This window comes from Triturus cristatus, chromosome 4_1 (assembly GCF_964204655.1).
Source record: "Triturus cristatus chromosome 4_1, aTriCri1.1, whole genome shotgun sequence".
NCBI classification, from domain to species: domain Eukaryota; kingdom Metazoa; phylum Chordata; class Amphibia; order Caudata; family Salamandridae; genus Triturus; species Triturus cristatus.
In genome coordinates, this window is record NC_140585.1 from 1109047221 (window position 1) to 1109069355 (window position 22135).

General features: G+C 47.6%; 1 protein-coding gene across 3 annotated transcripts in view; it reads left to right on the forward strand.

The window, feature by feature from the left end:
• The window catches only part of LAMB1 (laminin subunit beta 1), a 359541-nt gene that overhangs the window by 327929 nt on the left and 9477 nt on the right, over window positions 1-22135 (forward strand). For all 3 annotated transcript variants that reach the window (XM_085654111.1, XM_085654112.1, XM_085654110.1), the window contains exons 31-32: window positions 12313-12489; window positions 19144-19303. In XM_085654111.1, the coding sequence (XP_085510237.1) occupies window positions 12313-12489; window positions 19144-19303 (337 nt within the window). The remainder of the gene's footprint in view (window positions 1-12312; window positions 12490-19143; window positions 19304-22135) is intronic.

Consider the following 22135-nt stretch of genomic DNA (forward strand, 5'->3'; position numbering starts at 1 on the left):
AATTCAAATTGCAGGTAGAGTACTTAATCGTTACTTTAGTAATCCAGGACTGGGTGCCTAGACCCAGGACTGGGGTCCTTATCAAAAGCAGGTAAGTAATTTCGTTTGCAGAATTGGTACGATTTTAAAAGAATATTTCAAATTTGCAAAAGTAGACACTTAGAAGAAATTTCACAGAAAAGCAGACAATGGTTTCCTATGGGAGAAAAATGAGTTAGAAGTAAGTATAGTTGTGAACACTTTTCAGAGTCAGGGCTGGGCACCAAGATCCAGCACTGGGAGCTCACCTAGGAGCAGGTGAGTAAATTCGTTTTTGTCACTTGGCTGATTTTTGGTGAATTTTTGCAGTTTTGAAAAGTTCACACTTAGAAGATTTTTGAAGAAAAAGCCAGTCAATGTTACCCTATGAGGAAAATGAAGTTAGCGGTTTAAGGGTAAGTACTCGACTGGTAGTGTTGAAATTCCGGGCATGGACTCAGGGGTCCCCCAGTGTCAGGTAAGTACAGTTGATTCACCCTCAGCGGTTTCAGGACGGCCGGGTGCAGAGAGAGTTGGGCCCAATGTTATCCTATGAGGGATAGGGGGGCCTTGGTTGGTGGCTGCTGTCTGGCAAGCCACGCGGCTGTGGGAGCTGGGCTCCTGGTCACTTACTCAGGGCAAGTGGGGAAGTAGGTTAGAGTAGAGAGGGCACTGCCAGGGCCACTCGGGCGGCTGGGTGCAGGGTGCTTTTGAGCCTTAGGGCACTCAATGGAAATCAATGGGAATATTCCGGTTTGGAAAGAGGCTGCAGGCTCGGGGACGAGGATGTTTCAGGTGCCACCACCACTTCGAGAGGTAAGTTGGGTAGTTGTAGGTTAGGTGGGTACCCCGGGATTGGGCACAGGGGGTCGCAGGGCGCCGGGTGCAGGGGTGCCTTTTGACGTCGGGAATCTTACCCTCTGGTTGATCGCGGCTGGGGTGGCACTTGGTTCTGAGGCTGCAGGCTTCTTCCGGGATGTCGAGGGGGGTCCTTGGGTGCCGGACTCTGGGTCACAGTCGCCGTGGGGTCGTCCTCTGGGTCTTTGTCCACTCCGGCACTGGCCAGGCTTGGCTGGTGCAGAGTGTGTTGGGTCCGCGGTCCCGGGCTGGTGCCAGGGATAGCAAGTAGGTTTCTTGAGTAGAGCCTCTACTCGTGGGAGTCCCAGGGGCTTAGAGCTAAAGGGTAGCCAGGTCCTCCGGGGTTGGTGAGGTTGCTGGCCACGTGGGATGCCGCGCTGGTGCAGGTTCGAGAGTCGACAGGCCGGTAGGGCTGGGGCCAAAGCAGTTGGTGTCTTCTCTTTTTAGCAGCTGCAGGGCAGGTCTTTGTTCTTCTTGCTCTTCTTGTCGTTTTTCTATCTGGAATCTGGGGAAGGAAGGTTCAGGGGGCCCCTAAATACTAGATTTAGGGGCGTTACAGGTAGGTGAAGGCCAGGGACCAATGGGTCCTTGTCCTGGGGTGGGTACACCCCCTATCCTGCCTCTCTCCTGTGGGAGGGGGGCAGTAGCCTAATCCTGATAGGGTAGGGCCTCCCATCTTCAAGATGGCGAGAGCCCGGAGATGTGCTTCACCTCGCCTCACCCACCTGAGGGGTGGGGTGGGCAGGCTGGCACATCCCCTGTCCTTGTATGGGGTTTCCGGCCAAGCTTCCCGCCAGAGTGGGGGGTTGCAGTGGCCTGGGGAAACTCCAACTGGCGGCATGCCTTTGAAGCTTCCCTTTGCTCATCCTGGGGGAGGAGATTTCTCACCTCACCCAGGATGTGCATTGTTGCAGGCCCGGGAGAGCAGGGGCTCTCCCACCCAGGGGTCCAGCAACGTGTCTGCTGTGTGGCAGCCTGGGCAGCCTCAGAGCAGACGTGGATTGCAAGTTAGCTGTAAGGGGGCATCTTCTAAGATGCCCTCTGGGGTGCTTAGTACATTAAATCCCACACTGGCATCAGTGTGGGTTCAATGTGCTGAGAAGTTTGATACCAAACTCCCCAGGCTTCAGTGTTGCCAATATGGTGCTGTGGAGCTCGTGTTTGACAAGCTCTCAGCACCATGTATTCTTAAATGACAGCACTGCACTTACAGTGCCCAGGAATGGACCCGGGTACTGTAGGGGCACAGGGCTCCTGCTCCTGTGCCCACACCATAGGCGTAATGCACCCAGCTAGAGGGGTGGCTGACATATGCCTTGGCAGTGTAGGTGATGGGCATGGTACACAGTGATGTGTGCCATGTCGACTCTTTGTTTTGTCCTGCACCCAGACACTCAGCCTGCAAGGGCAGTGTGTGTGTGTGTAAGGGTACAGGGCCTCTGAGGGTGGCACAATGAGTGCTGCAGCCCTTAGAGGACTTCCCTGGTCACAAGGCCCTGGGTACCTAGGGTACCATTTACTAGGGGCTGACATGTGGCTAGGGTTTGCCAATTTGGAGTTTGTGTGGTTTAAGGAAGGAACATAGGCCCTGGGCACCTGATTGGCAGGAACCCAGGGTACACTCAATCGAAGTACATTCAGCAATTTAGCAAAAAGTGGGGGCATACCATGCAAGAAAGATGGCACTTTCTCACAATGGTGCATTAAGGAGAAACTGCAAAGGAAAATAACAAAGGAATTAACAGTACTAAAATACTTAATGCATCTACTACAAAGTAAATTAAGCTACACATCCCTAAGGGTGCACTTAGCGGTGATAGTGGCTTACACAAGAGGAGAAATGGGGAAAAGTTTCTTCACCTCCCAAGTAATATAAAGATTTCTAGAAGGAGCAAAGAGAATCGCAACTCCAAACAGAATGCCTGCACCGGCATGGAACCTCAACGTGGTGCTAACGCAATTGATGAAGACACCATTTGAGCCTATTCACAAAGCTACACTGCACCTGCTCACGCTGAAGACCGCCTTCTTAGTGGCTATGACATCACTACGAAGAGTAAGTGAATTGCTAACGCTTCAAGAGCCTTACCTGCAAATACACAATGATAGGATTGTAATGAGAACAGACCCACACTTCATGCCAAAGGTGGTGTCACGGTTCCACATCAATCAGACAATCCAAATACCTAGTTTTTTCCAAAAACCAGCCACAAGCACAGAAAGGGCGCTACACACACTGGACACCAGGAGGCCGGTAATGCACTATATAGAAAGGACAAAGGAGTGCAGAAAGACAAAGCAGTTCTTTGTTTCCTTTGCCAGACGTTTTTTGGGACGACCAGTTACCTAAAATACCATAGCACGGTGGATTGCACAAACCATACAACTCTCCCACAAACAAGCAGGACAGTTGTTACAAGGAGCAACTCATGCCCACTCAACAAGGAAGAAAGGAGCTACAATTGCGTTTCTAGCTAACACACCAATTCAAGACATTTGCCAAGCTGCAACATGGTCTTCAGTGCACATGTTCACTAAGCACTACTGTGTAGATATCCAAATGAACAAGGAAGCGCAAGTGGGACAGAAGGTCTTACAACACATATTCAGTAACCAGAGCTCATCTGCCACCGAGCCACCACAATAAGCACAAACCGCTACAAAGTCTATGCACAGCATAGTGAATCCAAAAAGATTCACGCTGAAAAATGTATAGTTTCTTACCTGTTGGTTTAGTTTTGCAGCTTGGAGACTTTCTGGATTCACTAGCGAACCCACCCTCCTCCGCCAGAAAGATGAGACGGGAGGAAAGGGATTAAAACTGGAGAAAGACTTACAAGATTAGGGAGAAACAAAGTAACACAAGACCAGAGAAAAAAGAATCCGAAGATGGCGACCAAAGGTGGGAGCTTCTGGAGGAAGCGCGGCGACGTCACGAAGTGCACCAAATGGTGGTATATCTACGCCCACCTGGGCCACGAAAAAAAAAGAGAAGAAATACTAAAATTCTGGACCCAACCACTAGATGGCGGAATAATGCACAGCATAGTGAATCCAGAAAGTCTTCAAGCTGCAAAACTACACCGACACGTAAGAAATTATACGTTATATAAATGTTATTTTTTTGTACTAATAAATCCTGCCTCTCTGGAGGCAATGATTGTGTTAGCCAGGGAAGGGATGGTGGGCAGTTGATAGTGATGCAGCCAGAATCAGCAGGGCACTGGACCGGGGTCTTTGATGCAGCAGGACAGACAGATGTTAAGCCTATTATAGTAATGGCCAGTCTGCAAGAGGCTCAATGGCTGCTGCTCTTGTTCACAGCCCTTCTTCAGATTCTGCTAAAACTCAACAATGTTATTTGCCAAGTGTCCTGCCAGAGTTGGGGCACTCAAGCTGACATGTGGAGCAAACATATGCTCATCTTCGCCTCAAAGACATAAATGGCCTATACTGCCCCTCACTCTGCCATGTAAGAATTCAGAGAAACGCTATCAAAAGCTAAAGGCAGGCTTCCTTTCAAAAGATCAACTGTCATTGTTTAAATCTGTGCTTTCAAAGAAGTCCTGGAGGGTTATAAGCAGCAAGAGAGCTCGTTGTCCCATGTAATACTCATGGTCATGCCTGAATATGTTGAGCTTGCATGGAGGACAGATTAGAATGTTCTTGTATGTTGTCTGCAGTACTTTTGCTAACTGAACATGCAAAGTGTTCACTCACAGCATTCCTGCAAAGAAGCGCTGTTCCTGTGTTGTTGCTGTCTGGCCACTTCGCCACGCCTCGCGGCCCCCGCTTCGCGGGAGCCGCTCGTAGGCTTAGACTCTTTCTGGGGAACATCCTTTCTGCCTCCCTTCACGTGCTTTGAGCACCAACGCGCCCCTTGCAAGCTGTCATCTGGTCAACAGGGGTAGAGGCGGGACTGCGAGGACCAGCATTCCTAGCGGCGTGGATCGGCCGCAGCTGGTCCTCTTCCCGCCCCCTCCTCCTCCTCTTTAAAATCTGTGTGGAGTGAGTGAGCCTTGGGACCCTTCCTGCAAAGAAGCGCTGTTCCTGTGTTGTTGCTGTCTGGCCACTTCGCCACGCCTCGCGGCCCCCGCTTCGCGGGAGCCGCTCGTAGGCTTAGACTCTTTCTGGGGAACATCCTTTCTGCCTCCCTTCACGTGCTTTGAGCACCAACGCGCCCCTTGCAAGCTGTCATCTGGTCAACAGGGGTAGAGGCGGGACTGCGAGGACCAGCATTCCTAGCGGCGTGGATCGGCCGCAGCTGGTCCTCTTCCCGCATCCCTCCTCCTCCTCTTTAAAATCTGTGTGGAGTGAGTGAGCCTTGGGACCCTTCCTGCAAAGAAGCGCTGTTCCTGTGTTGTTGCTGTCTGGCCGCTTTGCGGGTGCCGCTCGTAGGCTTAGACTCTTTCTGGGGAACATCCTTTCTGCCTCCCTTCACGTGCTTTGAGCACCAACGCGCCCCTTGCAAGCTGTCATCTGGTCAACAGGGGTAGAGGCGGGACTGCGAGGACCAGCATTCCTAGCGGCGTGGATCGGCCGCAGCTGGTCCTCTTCCCGCCCCCTCCTCCTCCTCTTTAAAATCTGTGTGGAGTGAGTGAGCCTTGGGACCCTTCCTGCAAAGAAGCGCTGTTCCTGTGTTGTTGCTGTCTGGCCACTTCGCCACGCCTCGCGGCCCCCGCTTCGCGGGAGCCGCTCGTAGGCTTAGACTCTTTCTGGGGAACATCCTTTCTGCCTCCCTTCACGTGCTTTGAGCACCAACGCGCCCCTTGCAAGCTGTCATCTGGTCAACAGGGGTAGAGGCGGGACTGCGAGGACCAGCATTCCTAGCGGCGTGGATCGGCCGCAGCTGGTCCTCTTCCTGCCCCCTCCTCCTCCTCTTTAAAATCTGTGTGGAGTGAGTGAGCCTTGGGACCCTTCCTGCAAAGAAGCGCTGTTCCTGTGTTGTTGCTGTCTGGCCACTTCGCCACGCCTCGCGGCCCCCGCTTCGCGGGAGCCGCTCGTAGGCTTAGACTCTTTCTGGGGAACATCCTTTCTGCCTCCCTTCACGTGCTTTGAGCACCAACGCGCCCCTTGCAAGCTGTCATCTGGTCAACAGGGGTAGAGGCGGGACTGCGAGGACCAGCATTCCTAGCGGCGTGGATCGGCCGCAGCTGGTCCTCTTCCCGCATCCCTCCTCCTCCTCTTTAAAATCTGTGTGGAGTGAGTGAGCCTTGGGACCCTTCCTGCAAAGAAGCGCTGTTCCTGTGTTGTTGCTGTCTGGCCGCTTTGCGGGTGCCGCTCGTAGGCTTAGACTCTTTCTGGGGAACATCCTTTCTGCCTCCCTTCACGTGCTTTGAGCACCAACGCGCCCCTTGCAAGCTGTCATCTGGTCAACAGGGGTAGAGGCGGGACTGCGAGGACCAGCATTCCTAGCGGCGTGGATCGGCCGCAGCTGGTCCTCTTCCCGCCCCCTCCTCCTCCTCTTTAAAATCTGTGTGGAGTGAGTGAGCCTTGGGACCCTTCCTGCAAAGAAGCGCTGTTCCTGTGTTGTTGCTGTCTGGCCACTTCGCCACGCCTCGCGGCCCCCGCTTCGCGGGCGCCGCTCGTAGGCTTACTCTTTGTGGGGAACATCCTTTCTGCCTCCCTTCACGTGCTTTGAGCACCAACGCGCCCCTTGCAAGCTGTCATCTGGTCAACAGGGGTAGAGGCGGGACTGCGAGGACCAGCATTCCTAGCGGCGTGGATCGGCCGCAGCTGGTCCTCTTCCCGCCCCTTCCTCTTGTTTTTCCTTCATAGCTTGTGTGGACAACGCGCACGCGGGACGCGCGCGGGGCAACGGCCGGGGCGAAGACCGGTCTAAGAGCGGGCCGTTTGAGGCCGTTCGAGGACGGCAGAGGACGGCCCTGGCCCACCCCCCTTATTGCTTCTAACCTGCTTGTTATTGTATCATCGTGCTGAGACAGGTTAGCTTAAACTGAAGCTCCCTAGTTAGTAAGTCGAGTGACGATCCTGATCTCATCGTAAGCACCATGAGTACTAGGATGACACGTAGCAAAGCCTCCAAAGGTGGTTCACAAATCTGTGGCCCTATGGACGACTTCATCACCCGCACAAATATAGCCATCGATGAAGAAATATCTAAACTTCAAACCCGGGTATCCCTAGAATTGGTAGCTGCACGTAGGCTGTCCGAGGTAATTGCCCTCTCGAAAAAATCATCCCTAGGACATATAGCCTCTGCTGTCACTCCAGCACGCCCTGCCCGCCCAAATAGTATTACCACCCAGGTTGATTTACACCAGCCCCCGATTACTTCCACCCTCACTCCGCCCTTAGATCAATCACGCATTACAGAAGAGCTAAGTTTTGCTGCACCTTCTCACGCCCAGACCCCCACCCTTAATCCCCTTTCCCAAGTATTCCCAACTACTTCCCGTGTTAGTGGTGCACAACCCAAAAGAAAACGCCAATCACGCTCAGCCTACTCTCGTAAAAAGGCAAAGGTCGCAGTCTCCCACCAGCTCACAATGACCAACACTCAGGCACGTAATGCTTTACCTGAGGGTTCCTCGAGCACACAGTCAGTATGCCAAAGTATGGGAGAGGGTCCAGCCAACACCACCCCAGTAGATGAGGGGGCGCAGGTACAAGACCAGGGAAGGAATGATAAGGAATTTATAGATCAAGTCTGGGAAACATTAAAAAAACTTCTCTCACCACTCGACTTAAGATTGTCTAGGATAGAAAACAATCTACTCGAGATGGAGAAGAGCATTATTGCTCTGGCCACTCTTGGCCTGAGAAGTCTCGAAAACCAGGGCGTGTCCTTATCTGACCCACTTTCGCCAGCCCCTGTTTTGCAAGCTGAGCAGCACCCCCCACCAGTACCTGTTGCTGTAAGGCCTGTTCCTAAGCCGAGGACTGTGGCTGTGGATCAAGTTTCCATAACCGCTAAACCTCAGGCTACCAAACCGCAGATTCCCACACGGAACTCTAAGCCTGGAAAAGTAAATCCAAACCTGGTGGCATCCGCCAAACCCCAGCCTGCCGAAACCCAGGGTCCTCGTCCAAAAGAAAATTTTAGAGGAGGCTATATAGACCTTCCACCAGAGGCCAATGACTATGTGGTCGTGTTGACAGGCGTCCCTGTGATTGGCACTGACCAACACGAAAACCACTGGTCATTGAAAAATAAAACTATGCACTGGCTTAACGTCAACAGACCGATTCCCAATGGCAAAAGAAGCCGAGTAATGATGGTCCGTAGAATACCCTGGGTGGGCCCAACCAAGAAATCTAAGCAAGGGGACTGTGTAGTTGTAACTTTTGAAGACCCACATACGGCGCACCATATCTGTTCCTGGCCAACTAGTGAAGATTCTTTAGTCATACCAAGGCCGCTATCCTATTTTTACCCCCCACGCCAATTGCATACCCAAGCGGATAACTGGTCCTTGGTGCAGCACCACCCATGGAACACCCATCCCATGAGGCAAAAGAATACTCTTTTACACTGGAATGGCCTTTCAACCTACAATAGATTTGGAGGCCTGGAGGAGGTCGATTGACTTTCTATGTTCCCAGCATGCCCACAACTAGAAAAAGCATTGTCTCCACATGTTATAGACATAATTGGAAATCCAACCAACGGCCCTCCAACTAGCCAAGCCGGGCTTCTGACTCTCTTGCCCCGGGCCATGGAACCGATCAAAATGGCCATTTTAGATTGCAAAAGAGTGGAAACGAGGCCAGACAGCCCCTGTTCGATTCCCCCCTCCTCCAGTACAATCTAATCCAATGGAGATCGACCTGCCTGATAGAGTTGTTTCCCCAGGCGATTCTTCACTGAGGGTCTTAAGCTGGAATGTGGCTGGCCTTGCACGTAACTTTGATAACCCGGAATGGAACACCTTCCTGGCACCCTATGACATTTGCTTGCTACAGGAAACATGGTGCCAGGAACCTAGACATAGAGTGGGGTTTTCGACCTTCTATGTTCCGGCTGTATGTCACCAAGGTTCTAAAGGACGCCCATCCGGTGGTCTTCTCATCTGGATCAACATAGCACTAGACCTCAGTGTTTCTCAAAGGACCACCAAAACACCTGACCTTCAATGGCTAACAGTGCACTACAAAGGGGGAAGGAAACTAGAACTATTTAATCTCTACTTAAGGGGCAATAGGAACGGAGGATCTCTAAACTCTTTAGGCTTAAGTAACTACCTGTCTGCCTGTGACGCCGACTCTCTCGTCCTGCTGGCAGGCGATTTTAATTGCTGTTTTGAGCCTTTAGCCAAAGAAGATATTCTGGATACCAACGAGGAGGATAACAGGAGGGGCATCCCTATTTTGAACCTCGAACCGATCCCTAAATGGACACAAAAGGCGATCGATATAAATGCTCTTTGCATGGAGCATAACTTGAGAGCAACGAATGGGCGTTCTAAATCAGATCCCATGGGTGCCCATACATACAATAGGACGGGCCACTCATCCAGAATTGACTTTATTATGCTCAACTATAACCTCTGGCCATATCATCAAGACATGGAGGTTATAGAGACTTGTGACAGCGACCACAACCCTCTCGCTTTAACCATTTCTGTCCCCTGGCAAACTGGGTCTCAAGAAACCACTAATCAGTTATGGAAAGCTTCACATGAGATTCTTCCCTCAAACTGTGGCAGACGTCTTAAATGGGCAAGAGTCTCAGTGGATGAGGCTAGGATGTCACTAGCTGAAACCATCTTACTAGAGGCTGAATCTAGGCTTGATAGCACGAATAGCGATAGCAAGATGTTTTTATCGTTATTTACGGAGACTGTAACGGCACTAAGCGGGCTGTTCATCATTCCCAAACCCAGCTCCAGAACTGCTTCAAAGGGGGCCCTGAGAACAAGTGAAAAGTGGTTCCGAGCCAAGTGTCGACTTGCTAAGGCTGATCTTGTTGCTGCAGTAAAAGGAAAAGACCAAGCTACCATCAGGTCTGCAAGGAAACTTTATAGGAAAACTGTGACTGAGGCCAAGCGGACATATGATTTCAACTTTTGGCGTGACCTAACGGAGGCGAGCACAAGGAAAGATGCTAAGGGGTTCTGGGACTTGCTAAGATCAAGAGACAAGCCCATTGATCAACAACTGACTTGTAATATCCCTGGTGTTGCCTGGTTTGCCCACTTTTCGAAATTGTATTCGGCTCAGACAGGGCCTCCGCAACCAGACCCGCTCCCAAGGCTCAGTTCCACAGATCTCCCACCAAATGAAGTCCTATTTACCACCTTGGAAGTAGAGAAGGCAATCAGGTGTATTGTTTCTAACAAAGCGGCAGGACCTGATGGGATCCCGGGCGACTTGATAAAAAATAATCCCCCATTTTGGAGCAGATTAATTGCTGCTCTTCTTAATGAGGTTATGTTGGGGGGGTCTTTCCCTGACTCTTGGAGGGGCGCTGAAGTAGTCCCCATTTTCAAGAAGGATAGCAGGGAAGACCCAGCCAATTACCGCCCCATCAGTTTGCTGGATTCGACGCAAAAGGTAGCGGGGAAAGTGGTATTGGGCAGGATTCTGGAGTGGGTGGATGAAAATCAGATATTGTCTGATTTCCAAGCGGGTTTTAGATCAGGGACAGGCACCGTCGAGCAGACATTCCGCCTTTTAATGCTCTATTGGAAGGTAGTGGTGCTAGGAGGGGGCAGCTTATACTTAGTCTTCATAGACTTAAAAACAGCCTTCGACCTGGTTCCAAGAGCATTATTGTGGAAGGTCCTTGACGAGTTAGGTCTACCTCCCTATTTTTTGGCCTTGCTGATAAAATTCCATGAAAACAACTTTGCCCAAATCAGATGGGGTGCCCAGGGAGAAAAAACCCCGTGTATTCCAGTAGACAGGGGCGTCCGCCAGGGGTGTGTGCTTGCCCCCACTCTGTTTTCGCTTTATGTCAATGGAGTGGTGGAGCACCTTCTTCAACATCCTGCAGATGCACCATCCCTGGCTGGAAGGAAAATCCCGACGCTCCTGTTTGCGGACGACACCCTCCTGATTTCGAAATCACCTGCAGGCATACAGTCACTACTTTCCAGCTTCAAGGCCTTCTGTGACACCAAGGGACTGGCCATAAATATTGGCAAGACCAAATTTCTTGTCCTCAACCCCCCTAAGAAATCTGTTAAACCCCCCACTCTAGACTCTGTCACATTAGAACGGGTCAAAGAATTTGACTATCTAGGCATACGTCTTTGTGATAGTATGAGCTGGAAGGCCCATCACCAAAAAGTGTTTCTAACCCATAAGAGGGTTGTTGGTGCTTTACTTAAAGAGCAGCGTGCTTCCTCCATAAAACCTATTGGGGCACTTCTTGATATTTATAGGGGTAGGGTTGTGAGTGCAGCACTGTATGGCGCAGAACTTTGGGGTACCCAGAGAGTGGATACTTTGGCCCACCTAGAAAATAAATTTCATAAAGATCTGATGAGGCTACCCCAGAGCACCCCCACAATCCCCCTCTTGCTGGACGCAGGTACTCGTCCAATCTGCGAGCAAGCTAAATTACGCCCCTTACTACTATGGTCTAGAATTTGGAACGTCCCCGAACTCCACAGCTATGCAGACGCCCTAAAAGATGTACTGTCCTTACCTGGCTGGCATAAGATCGCCTGGCTCAGAGAGGTCAAGAGGGCATTATACAAGCTCGGTCTGGGAGCTGCGTGGGAAAATAAAACAGCACCTCCTAAACAAGAACTGAAGAAGGCTTACTGGTCTTGGGTGGATAACGAGAGACTTGGTAAATCAAATCACCCAAGATCTGTTGCCAACTTCTTGATGGTTAAAGATATCCCCTCCAGAGAACCATATTTGGACTTGATTTACAGTTCACATGATAGGGCATTATATTTTAAATTCAGGGTTGGGGTCTTACCTTTATGTCAGTTTACCTCTACCTGGAAACCACCACTGCAAACTGTACCCTATTGCCCATTCTGCGAGCTAAAAATCGAATCTGTCGCACACTTTTTATTTGAGTGTCGAGTCTATATGGCCCCTAGACGGAGGTGGTTGAAGCCTCTTTGTAGGAGCCTGGGAACTCGCTCACATCTGGAAGCTATAAGAATACTGCTCTCAGATACAAGACCCTTTTTTGCCATTTGTTTGGCTAAATTCCTAGGCTGGGCTTGGCGCATAAGATCTGCTAAACAACTGACGATGCAGTAAAGTGTCCCTTTTTCATTTTTCATAAATTTTAAGATTATCTCGTGTAAATATGAAATGTTTTTAATGGTAATATGAATTGTAAATTGCTTTGTTTCGACCATTGTTTTTATGCTGACATGTTTTGCTTTTATGATATGTTTCTATATCGAAATAAAGCTTTACTACTACTAATAAATCAATTGTTCTTTCAAATTGTTGTAGGATGTGTTTATTTTCAGTTAAAATCTTCCTTTTTTCTCTTGCTAGATCGAATCTGAGACCGCAGCTTCGGAGGAAACATTAAACAATGCTACAGAGCGTCTTGCTCAGCTGGAGAGGAATGTTGAAGACCTTAAAAAGAAAACCATGTCAAATACAGACTCAGCTGAAAAAATTACATTGTCAGTGGACAATGTTAAACTGACTGCGGACGAAGCTAAAAAGGTATGCAAGGATCGTGTGAGCTGTACAAAAACAGCAAGGTAATAAGTGCATGCACTTAACGCTGTCAGAAGGGCTGGATTACTGAGTTCAGTAGATTATGGAGTTCAGGAATGATCTGGTAAGTCTCTGAATGGTTCATCTGTCATCTAAAAGGATTATGGCAGCGTGAGGGTGCCATACTCTGGGAACTCAGCCATGTGCAAAAACCATTTCACATGTTCACTGCAGATGGTCTGGGCTAATTGGGCAGAAGTGTCTATTTTTCTGCAGATAAATTCAGTGTGAATCTTTTAAGGATTCATATGATTTGTATTATTAAGCCATTTAGCGGTTGGGTCTGGAATTTTTTTCGGAGTCCTTCTTTTTTTTTTTTTTTTTTTTTTTTTTTTCTTCTTTATTTTAATACCTGCTGCTGGGTGTCATCCAGAATCATATGTTGACATGTCATTCCAATGGTAATATCAGATGTATGCCCCACAAGACCTTGTGCATGGTTGCCCTCTTCAGATACTTTTTTTTCACTGTTGGATATGGAAACCGAACAGAGGCGCTCCAACGCTCAAAGAAACATAGTGATGGATTTTTCAGGGAAATTGTGAAAAAGGAGACCGTGTTTAAAACACTGAATCAAACTCAGGGGGGTGAGGGGGGGGGGGGGCACTGCTGTGCCCAGTTTTTTTTATTACATGCCCAGAGACCCTCACGGGTGACAAGTAGCGCTCTACAAATCTGATTGATTGGAGAACGTCTATCCATGTACTCCCTTTAGATTTTGTCCACGGATCCACCATGTATGGAATTTTAGCAGAAACTTTGTAAGTTCGAGAATAGCACATTACATACATGCCAATATTTTACAGCTATAAAATGGGAGTTTTTGAAAAGAAAATTGGGGGGGAATATAATTTCCTCATTATTTATAATGAAGCAGAGGTAATTTCAGGATGGAGACGGGTAAAAAAACCAACATTTTTAGCTTTTAAAATCTGGAGTCTCCCGCCTGAATTGGGTCTGTTGGTATGTATGCTATGATGAAGAAGCAGACTTCACTCGCGGACGTCAGTCTGTCCAGTGATGATGATGAGGAGAACACAGAAGAGACAGACCTCATACAGGGAGAAGGCTCTGACACTTAAGAAAGAGTCATCGACTTTGAGAGGCTGAATGTGGAGTGGAAGGCGTAGAAGGATGGCGAAGCCAAGAGATACCAGCAGGTAACATTGCATTCTCGCATCCTGGCTAAGCCAGCTAAATTGGGCATGAAGTACACCATGAACGCCCAATGCCAAAACACTTGACAATTGAAGTGGTAAAAGCATAAAGAACTCCCCGGGTCCAAGCCCAAGTAAAATGGCAGGAGGGTCCAAGCCCAAGAAAAACATCAGAAGCCAAACCGTCGCAGACCGCTTCAATGCTGAAAAGTAATTAAAACAAGTCAAAAGAGGGAGGCAGAAGAGTATGCAATTCAGACACCGAAGAGGCTGTCAATACAACACTGACAATCAACAGGTGCTTGAGTTGAGCGCAAGGAACATAGACTTAAGGCCAAAATCCTGTTCCAAAAGAAGAAACTTTAACAAGTCATTGAAAGGGTTTCATACACCATCAGAGTCACAGGAGGCCAAAGATATTGAAGAAGAGCAGGGAGAGTTTGATCCTACGACCACAACGGAACCACCAGATGAGGAAAAGGAAGAGTTTCTCTATGTAGATGACAGCAACATGGAAGAGAAGGCCTTCGATGGCTAGAAGTGCACCGCAGAAAGCAGTTTCTTTCTGTACTTCCATCTTACCACTTGAAGGCTAAATGTATTAAAATATGTAACTAAGCTCATTAAGAGACGAGGAGCCCTGGAAACTCGGATCTCACCAGTGAACACGATGATTGCTCATAGCATTCCATCTCCGCTCGAGCGCAGAGACCGGGTAACTCAGTCTGCTGGCGCAGCTATGACGTTGTGTCCCCCAGACGGATTTTAGTTACTGATTGGGGAAAGATTCCCATACATAAGTGCACACAAACTGCATACTAGCTGAAAAAGAGAAGCAGGAAGGCCAATTACCTCCCAATTAGATCCTTAGCGGCAGAATGTTCACCTGCTCGGGCCTAACGAAAGCGCCCTGCGCTAATAAATGAATAGGCACTGCTGCTATAGTTAAAGCGGACACGCTATAATTTAAATAAATACATTCGTAAAACCAGATGGCATGCTGAGATGATGTGGGTGGAATAGGGAAGATCATTAAAGAAAATAGTACTCACCGACTTATAAAGCAGACCATGTAACGCCACAAGTAAAAGGTCCAGCCATTATGGAGATAACAAATGCAGACAAGGCGGTACCAAGGAGGGACCAACAAGCCTATTTACAAATCAGAAGCCAGCATTTACTAAGGACACTGACACAAGCCAATGACAAATATGGATGGAGAATGGGCGGGGCTTCTAGTGCGTACTCTAATACAGCATGCCTCGCAGAGCGAGCAGCGCATATGTGCTGCCGCTTGGCTCGACCTAAAAAGGACAACGAAACAGCATAGGCAATGGGAGCCCTGAAATACAGAGGCTCATTTAAAGGGGTGGAAGCAAAACCCAAAGGCCCACAGGCAGAGCACCTTTCACATTGGGGCATCGACGGCAATAGACCCAAGCCAGCTCAAATCGGGCCATGCAGCAGACCATTTATCAACAGTAGAAGCACCCAACGAAGCAACCCTTTTGTGCAAGAGGACGAAGAGGGCATACTCCCTGAGGAGGAGGAGCCACACGCAAGTGACTTGACGAAGCAGGGCCCCACAAAACACCAGTGGGAGGCAGGATAGGGGATTACCCATGGGAGTGGGAAGAAATCACCACTGACAGTTGGATTTTGAATGTGATAGGATACAGATATTGCATAGAACTGCTCAAAAGCCACCACCAATTTCCCCAAAACCAAAAAGATATCAAGGGAACAAGATCATACTACTTAGAATAGGGGTCAAAGATCTCTTACAAAAGAAGGCAATAGAAAGGGTACCTGTAAGGGAACAAAACAAGGTGAACTACTCGCCTTACTTCCTGGTCTCGAAACAAGCCCTCACCCGAAGACCAATCTTGAACCTCTGGTTTATAAACAAATTCATCCGTATGCAACATTTCAGGAGATCAGCACTTCTGGGAGTAATCCCACTCCTACAAAAGGGCGGCTGTATGGCTACATTAGATCACAAGGATGCCTACCTGCACATACCCATTAATCAAGCACACAAGAGGTATCTATGGTTTGTATTAGAGAAAGTACACTACAAATTCAGAGTACTACTATAGGTAACTGGGTACTGATTGTAGTACCCCCACACACATTTTGCCGGTTTTAGATGCAACTGTGAGGTGTACTGGGTCCCTGCTAACCAGATTTCTAGTGCCAGTGTTCTTTCCCTAAAACTGCACCACAAATGCCACAACTTTAACAACCCCTGTGAGTCCCAAGTAAAATGCTACCCCTGGAGCATTTGGACTGAAGAGGGTCCAGTAGGGCTGCAGCACAAATTGTGCCACCCTAGGGACACCTCACCAAGATCATGGAAACTGCCATTGCAGGCTGCATGTTTTGGAGCAGAGAAAACTGAAGAGTCGACATGGCACACAGCCGTGTGTTATGCCTGAAGACACTTCATGCAGTATATCTAGCCTACAGTGGGCATAAATACATGAGCAGATATGCCCCTGTACTGGGATGATTGATTACTGCCAGTGTAAGTGAACAGGGAAGCCATGTTAAAACATGTGCTGAGCGCTGGGGAAAACAAGTTCCCCAGTTACATGATAGTTTCACTGAAAATAGAGATGTTTGATATCAAACATCTCGTATTGATGAACCTACACTGATTCCAGTGTTGGATTTATCAATACATGCACCCAGAGGGCACCTAAGAGGTGTCCCCTGAAATCTTACCAACTGCTGGTGGGCTTACTGACTAGTTTTAGCCAGCCTGACAGCAGAGATGAATTCCTGACCCCCAAGGGTGAGGATCTTCTGTCTCAGGAAACCAGAAACCAGGCCAGCTCTGGCAGAGGTTGTCTTCCACCCCCTCCCATGTGATAACGTGCAGATTAGCCTGCCAAGGCAAGGGAGCTACAAAGCCTTTGATATGCGACTCTGGTTTCTTCCATAGGCGAAGCCACCATCCCTCGCAACAGCATAAAACACAAAATGCCAACATTTCACGTTCAGGTTTCAATACCACTAGTCAGAAGGGAATCCCTGTCACTAAACTGATCAAGGAGAATTGTTACACTTTTCCAATGATTCCCTTAATATCCAAGGTGCTGGGAGAAAGCCAGACAACCAGGGTCAAACTTCAGCCTCATATCCCCGCAATGGGCCAGACACACCTGGTACTCAGATCTACTAGAGACGTCCAAGCGACAAATGATAAAGATCAAGATGGAAAAGGACCTGCGAACAATGCGGGAGGGGGAGGTGTACCACCCACAAGTAGCAACACTCACCCTATCGGCCTAGCTCCTTAATATAGAGTTCAGACAACTACAACTGATGCCCAGAATCATGGAAATACTAAAGGAGGCAAGAAAGCCTACCACAAAAAAATGCTATGCAGCAAAGTGGAAAAGATGCATCCGTTGGTGCACATACAACAAAAGAATGGAAACCTGAAGACAGGAAACTCTACTAACATACATCACTCACCTGTTGGATAACGGCTTAACCTATCCAACATTAAAAGTACACTTGGAAGCAATAGTAGACCACACCAACAGAACATCATGTAACAGTTTCTTCACTTCACCAGTGGTGTAAAGGTTCTTAGAGAGAGCCAACAGAAATGCACCCCCAAGAACAGTCCTTCACCAATGTGGAATTTAAACACTGTACTAACTCCATTAATGACAAATCCTTTGAGCCTATGCACAAAGCAGATCTCAGATCACTCTCTAAAAACTGCATTCCTAATTACTATCACTTCACTGCGGAGAGTGAGTGAACTGCAAGTACTAACAATACAGGAACCATACCTTCAAATACACAAGGACAAGGTTGTTCTCAGGACCAACCCACAGTTACTACCCAATATAGAAAACAACATTCATGTCAATCAAAACATGCAGCTACCAGTATTTTTCAAGGAACCACAAACACCAGTGGAAAGAACCCTACACACTTTGGACGCAATAAGAGCTGTAATATACTATCTCCAAGAAATTAGTGTTTTGCAGGGGAAACCAGTTGTTCATCTCCTTCACATTAGCAACCAAGTGTTCCCAGTAACAAAGGGGACAATCTCATGATGGACTGTGGAAACAATACAGACTTGCTATTCAGGGGCAGGGATGACACTACCCGCATGCCCAAAAACCCACTCAACAAAAAAGGGCGCCAAGCTAGTGGTCCTACCAAACGTACCCATAGACTCAATCTGTGCAGCAGCAACATGGGCATCTTCACACACATTTGCAAAACATTACTCTGTGGACATTGAAATGAACAAGGAAGCACATGCGGAACAAAAAGTACTTCAGCACCTGTTTGCAAACGCTTCCTCATTTCATACCAACCAACCTAAGGGAAGGGATATCGCGACATAATCTAATACAGAGCATGTGAATCCAGAAAAGGATTGATGTTGAAAAATGAAATGGTTACATACCAGTAGGAGTAGTTTTGCAGCTTGAAGAGTTTTCTGGATTTACATGTCATCATCTCACCTCCCCAGAAATGGGAGATTATGCAACCAGGTTAGAACAACAAAGACAAAAATAAGGAGGAAGAATTCCAAAAAGACAAAAAAGAATCTAAAGATGGCAACTATGCACAGGATGCCAGGAACATCCGGGGTACCATCTAATGTCATACATGGGACGGGCATACCATCAAATGGTGGTCGACGAATCCCACGAAAAAGAAAAGAAAACCGACAATTCCAGACCTAGCCACTAGATGGCAGAATAATGCACAACACGTGGATCCTAATAACTCTTCAAGCTGCAAAACTACTCCTACTGGTAAGTAACTATTCTGTTTTGCAATGTGAAGGTTTTCTTAATTCATATGTGCCCCACTCACCTCCCCAGTGAAATGAGTAGGTGTGAGCAAAGTGGTAAAGCCCCAGAATAAAAAACATTCAATAAAGCATGCTTGATCACAGAAGGGAAAACAACATTTTAAGTTGGCAACTACATTCTAAGGCATTTTAGGATTGTGTTGAACGTCATAGACAAATGGCACTGCCTCACCTCTGGTCGACCGCAAAAGAACAAAAAACATAAGGAGAGTTTCAGACCCAACCACTAGATAGCAGGATCATTCAGAGTATGTGAATCCAGAAAAGATTCACGCTGCAAAACTATTGGTACAGATAAGTAAAATGTTCCTTTCTGCTAATGTTCCAACACCACCCTCTTCCCCCAATCCCCTTATTAGCAGATTAAATACAGGTAAGTCACATTAATTTTATTATTGGGAGCTAAAGGTATGCAACCACACCAGTTGGATGGGTTTGTTTTACATGTGGATCCATTTTCGTTCCCAGAGAACATTTCAAATAATTGTTATTGGTTCACCTACATAATAAGCATTTTCTGCTTGATTTTCTTAAGTTATGACTGGGCAGCAGCTCACCACACCATTTTGTTTGTGCTTGAAACTTCAGGTCTTGGACAGTGAACTGAATGATAAATACAAATCAGTGGAAGACTTAATATCGAAAAATACAAAAGAATCGGAGGAGGGCAGGAGGAAAGCAGAAACTTTACAAAATGAGGCAAAATCCTTGCTGTCTAATGCCAGTGGTAAACTTCAGCTACTCAAAGGTAGGTTGACAAATTTGGCAAGGAATATTGGCCAATAAAGTAATACAGAACAAACAGTAACATTTTTAAATGGTATAAATTGAAGTTGTTTGTTTCCACTATATAACGTTTTCAACTATAGAGAAGTGGAAGACGTAATGCCACGGTATTTTACTGTTTCTAGTGCCAGCTGTGCAAGCGATGTTGCTCGCTACCCTGAAGTGGCCTTGAACCATGTGGCACTCTGGCACTGTTTGAGTGGATCTCGTATAGTTGCACACTTCCCCACCATGACGAGTTCTATTTTGTAGTGTGTACCTATACTAACTTTACGTGATGTGCACTAATCAGACTTACAGAAATTGCTGGATTTTCTCACACTTAAACATGCTTGAAGCAATTCTGTAACAATTCAGGTCTGGTCTTGTATATGCTTTAGCAGGGGTTTCTCATATACATTGACTAGTGCTGGATCCATGTTACATTTTCTGGACATCGACTGACTATGCAGACCCATTGTATGCAAGTTCATCTTATGTTAATATCCTGAAAATGTGGCCTTAATAACGGAGTCTTGTACCTAAACTAGACTCCGTTCTGCATATGGAAAATAATTAAATGGAAAAAATGTATATAATCCCATTTGTCAAATCTATATTTCCCTCAATTTCAGAAATACCAATAGGTCAAAATGAAATTTAAAAAAAACGGTATTTATTTTTTTGATGGTTATACATATGCTATTTACTGTACTGGAATAAAGCATTCTAATACAGTTGATCAATTATCAAAATGTGTTCTGCATCCTACCAAGAACTGAGGATGTTCATGAAAAATGATTCAACTCCAATTCAGAATATTGCATTTCATTTAACCTGAAAGTTTAGTTCAAAAGTCCATTTAAAAAAAAATACTTTTATAAAACACACTTTTATAAAACACTTATTTCTAGGTCTGCTCTTAGTCAATGATCTTCTGATTTTACTAAAATATTAATTCTTATGGGGGCTTTCAGTCAGTCCTCTTCATCCATTGGTCTGTTATTGTTTAATATATATCTTCCGCCCACTACAGCATGAGACAGTGGGTCAGCCTACTTCAGGAATTGGCTAACTTCACCTTTGAAAACTCCTGAGGCGGAAGCCGGGAGACCGCCGAATATTTTAAAAACTGTCACTGTTGTGTATTTCTGTGTCACCACGCTAAAAATTGCATTTTTAAAAAGCGCACTCACCCGGCAAGCAGTCAGAGCGGGCTAGAGTCACGCTTAAACAGCGACCCCTTCGCTGCAACGATCAAACCCAGGAAAGCACTTTCCCGCCGCCATTCACCGCGAGGAAGCAAGGCCACGCCTACCTGAGGCCACGCCCACCCGCCCCTCCTCAGCCCCATAAAAATGTGTAATCACCGGACACGCAGCGGACGGGCGCAGCGGGCGCGCCGTCAGCGCGCCGAAGGCGCGCCAAAGGCAAGCCCGTCTGGGCCCGTACGGACCCGGACGGCCCTTGGCCCCGTTACTCTGCCAGGTGACCCTCAGGATCGAGTGATGTATACAGCAGATACATTATGCGCCCTACGTCCTAAAACCATCCTGGCCTGCTACCACACGTTCAGTGCAGAGAAGGCCTTCTCGACTTGCCCACACTGCAATCCGATTCCCCCCCCTAAATCTACCATACCTGCTCTGAAATCAGGACTCCTCAACTGCCGTTCCCTCCCTAAACACGCCACCGAAGTAAATCTCTTAATTCAGAATCAGGATCTTGACCTGTTGTTCTTAACGGAAACATGGCTATCTGACTACACCGACCCGGACGTCGTCACAGCCCTCCCTACAGGTTATCTCTGTCAAGCTTTAAATAGACCTAAAGGGAGAGGAGGCGGGGTAGCCATAATTCACAGGGAACAATTCATCTGTAGGATGACTAACGCTGATATCGAGGACTGTGAGTGCGGCCAGTTCTCCATCCAAATCTCTCCAGCCCTCACCCTGGCAGGGCTTCTGACCTATCGTCCCCCTGGGGCGCCAGGCAATTTTATCAATTCCATATTCGAATCTATTTCCCAACTAGCTTCTTCCACCTCCACACTTCCTTATATTAGGTGATCTGAATCTCCACTTCCTAGACCCGATGGATCGAGTAGCCTCGGACATTAGACACAACCTTACATCTCTAAAGGTACGTCTAGTGAACAACGAGCCCACCCATGAGAAGGGCCACCTATTGGATCCTATCTTCACCAATATAGCAACGGTGACCACCAACCCACCTGTGACCCTTCCATGGACAGACCATTTCCTGGTCCCTTTTTCCTGGGAAACCCCCATACCTATTCACCTAACCCCTAAAACCCAGGTTACCGACTGCCAATGGCACAAACTGTCACCTGAGAAATGGGCCCTTTCTCTTGCAGATTCCATTCCCGAGCTCTCCTCTGACTCTAATACGGCCGACAAACAATTCAGTGATTGGATCACGTCGTCTCTTGACACTATACTTCCAAAAATCACCACCTTTAAACAGCCTAAAAGGATATCCCCCGCTTCATGGTACACTCCAGAGCTTAAAGCCCTACGCCAAGAGTGTAAAAAAACCGAACGCTCATGGAGACGCGATAAATCAGGAACCAATAAAAACATCTACTCTATTTCTCTTCTAACTTATAAAACCGCTATTCGCAAAACCAAAAGCGTGTTTTTTCAGGAGAGAATAGAGAAAGCGGGATGCTCCGGGAAGGAAGCATACGCTATCCTTAAAGAGCTCTCAAAACCTCCAGAACAAGGACGGGGACCTCCTTCCGACCCCAAAGCCGACCAGGAGAAATGCCAACAATTGGCTAACTTCTTCCAGG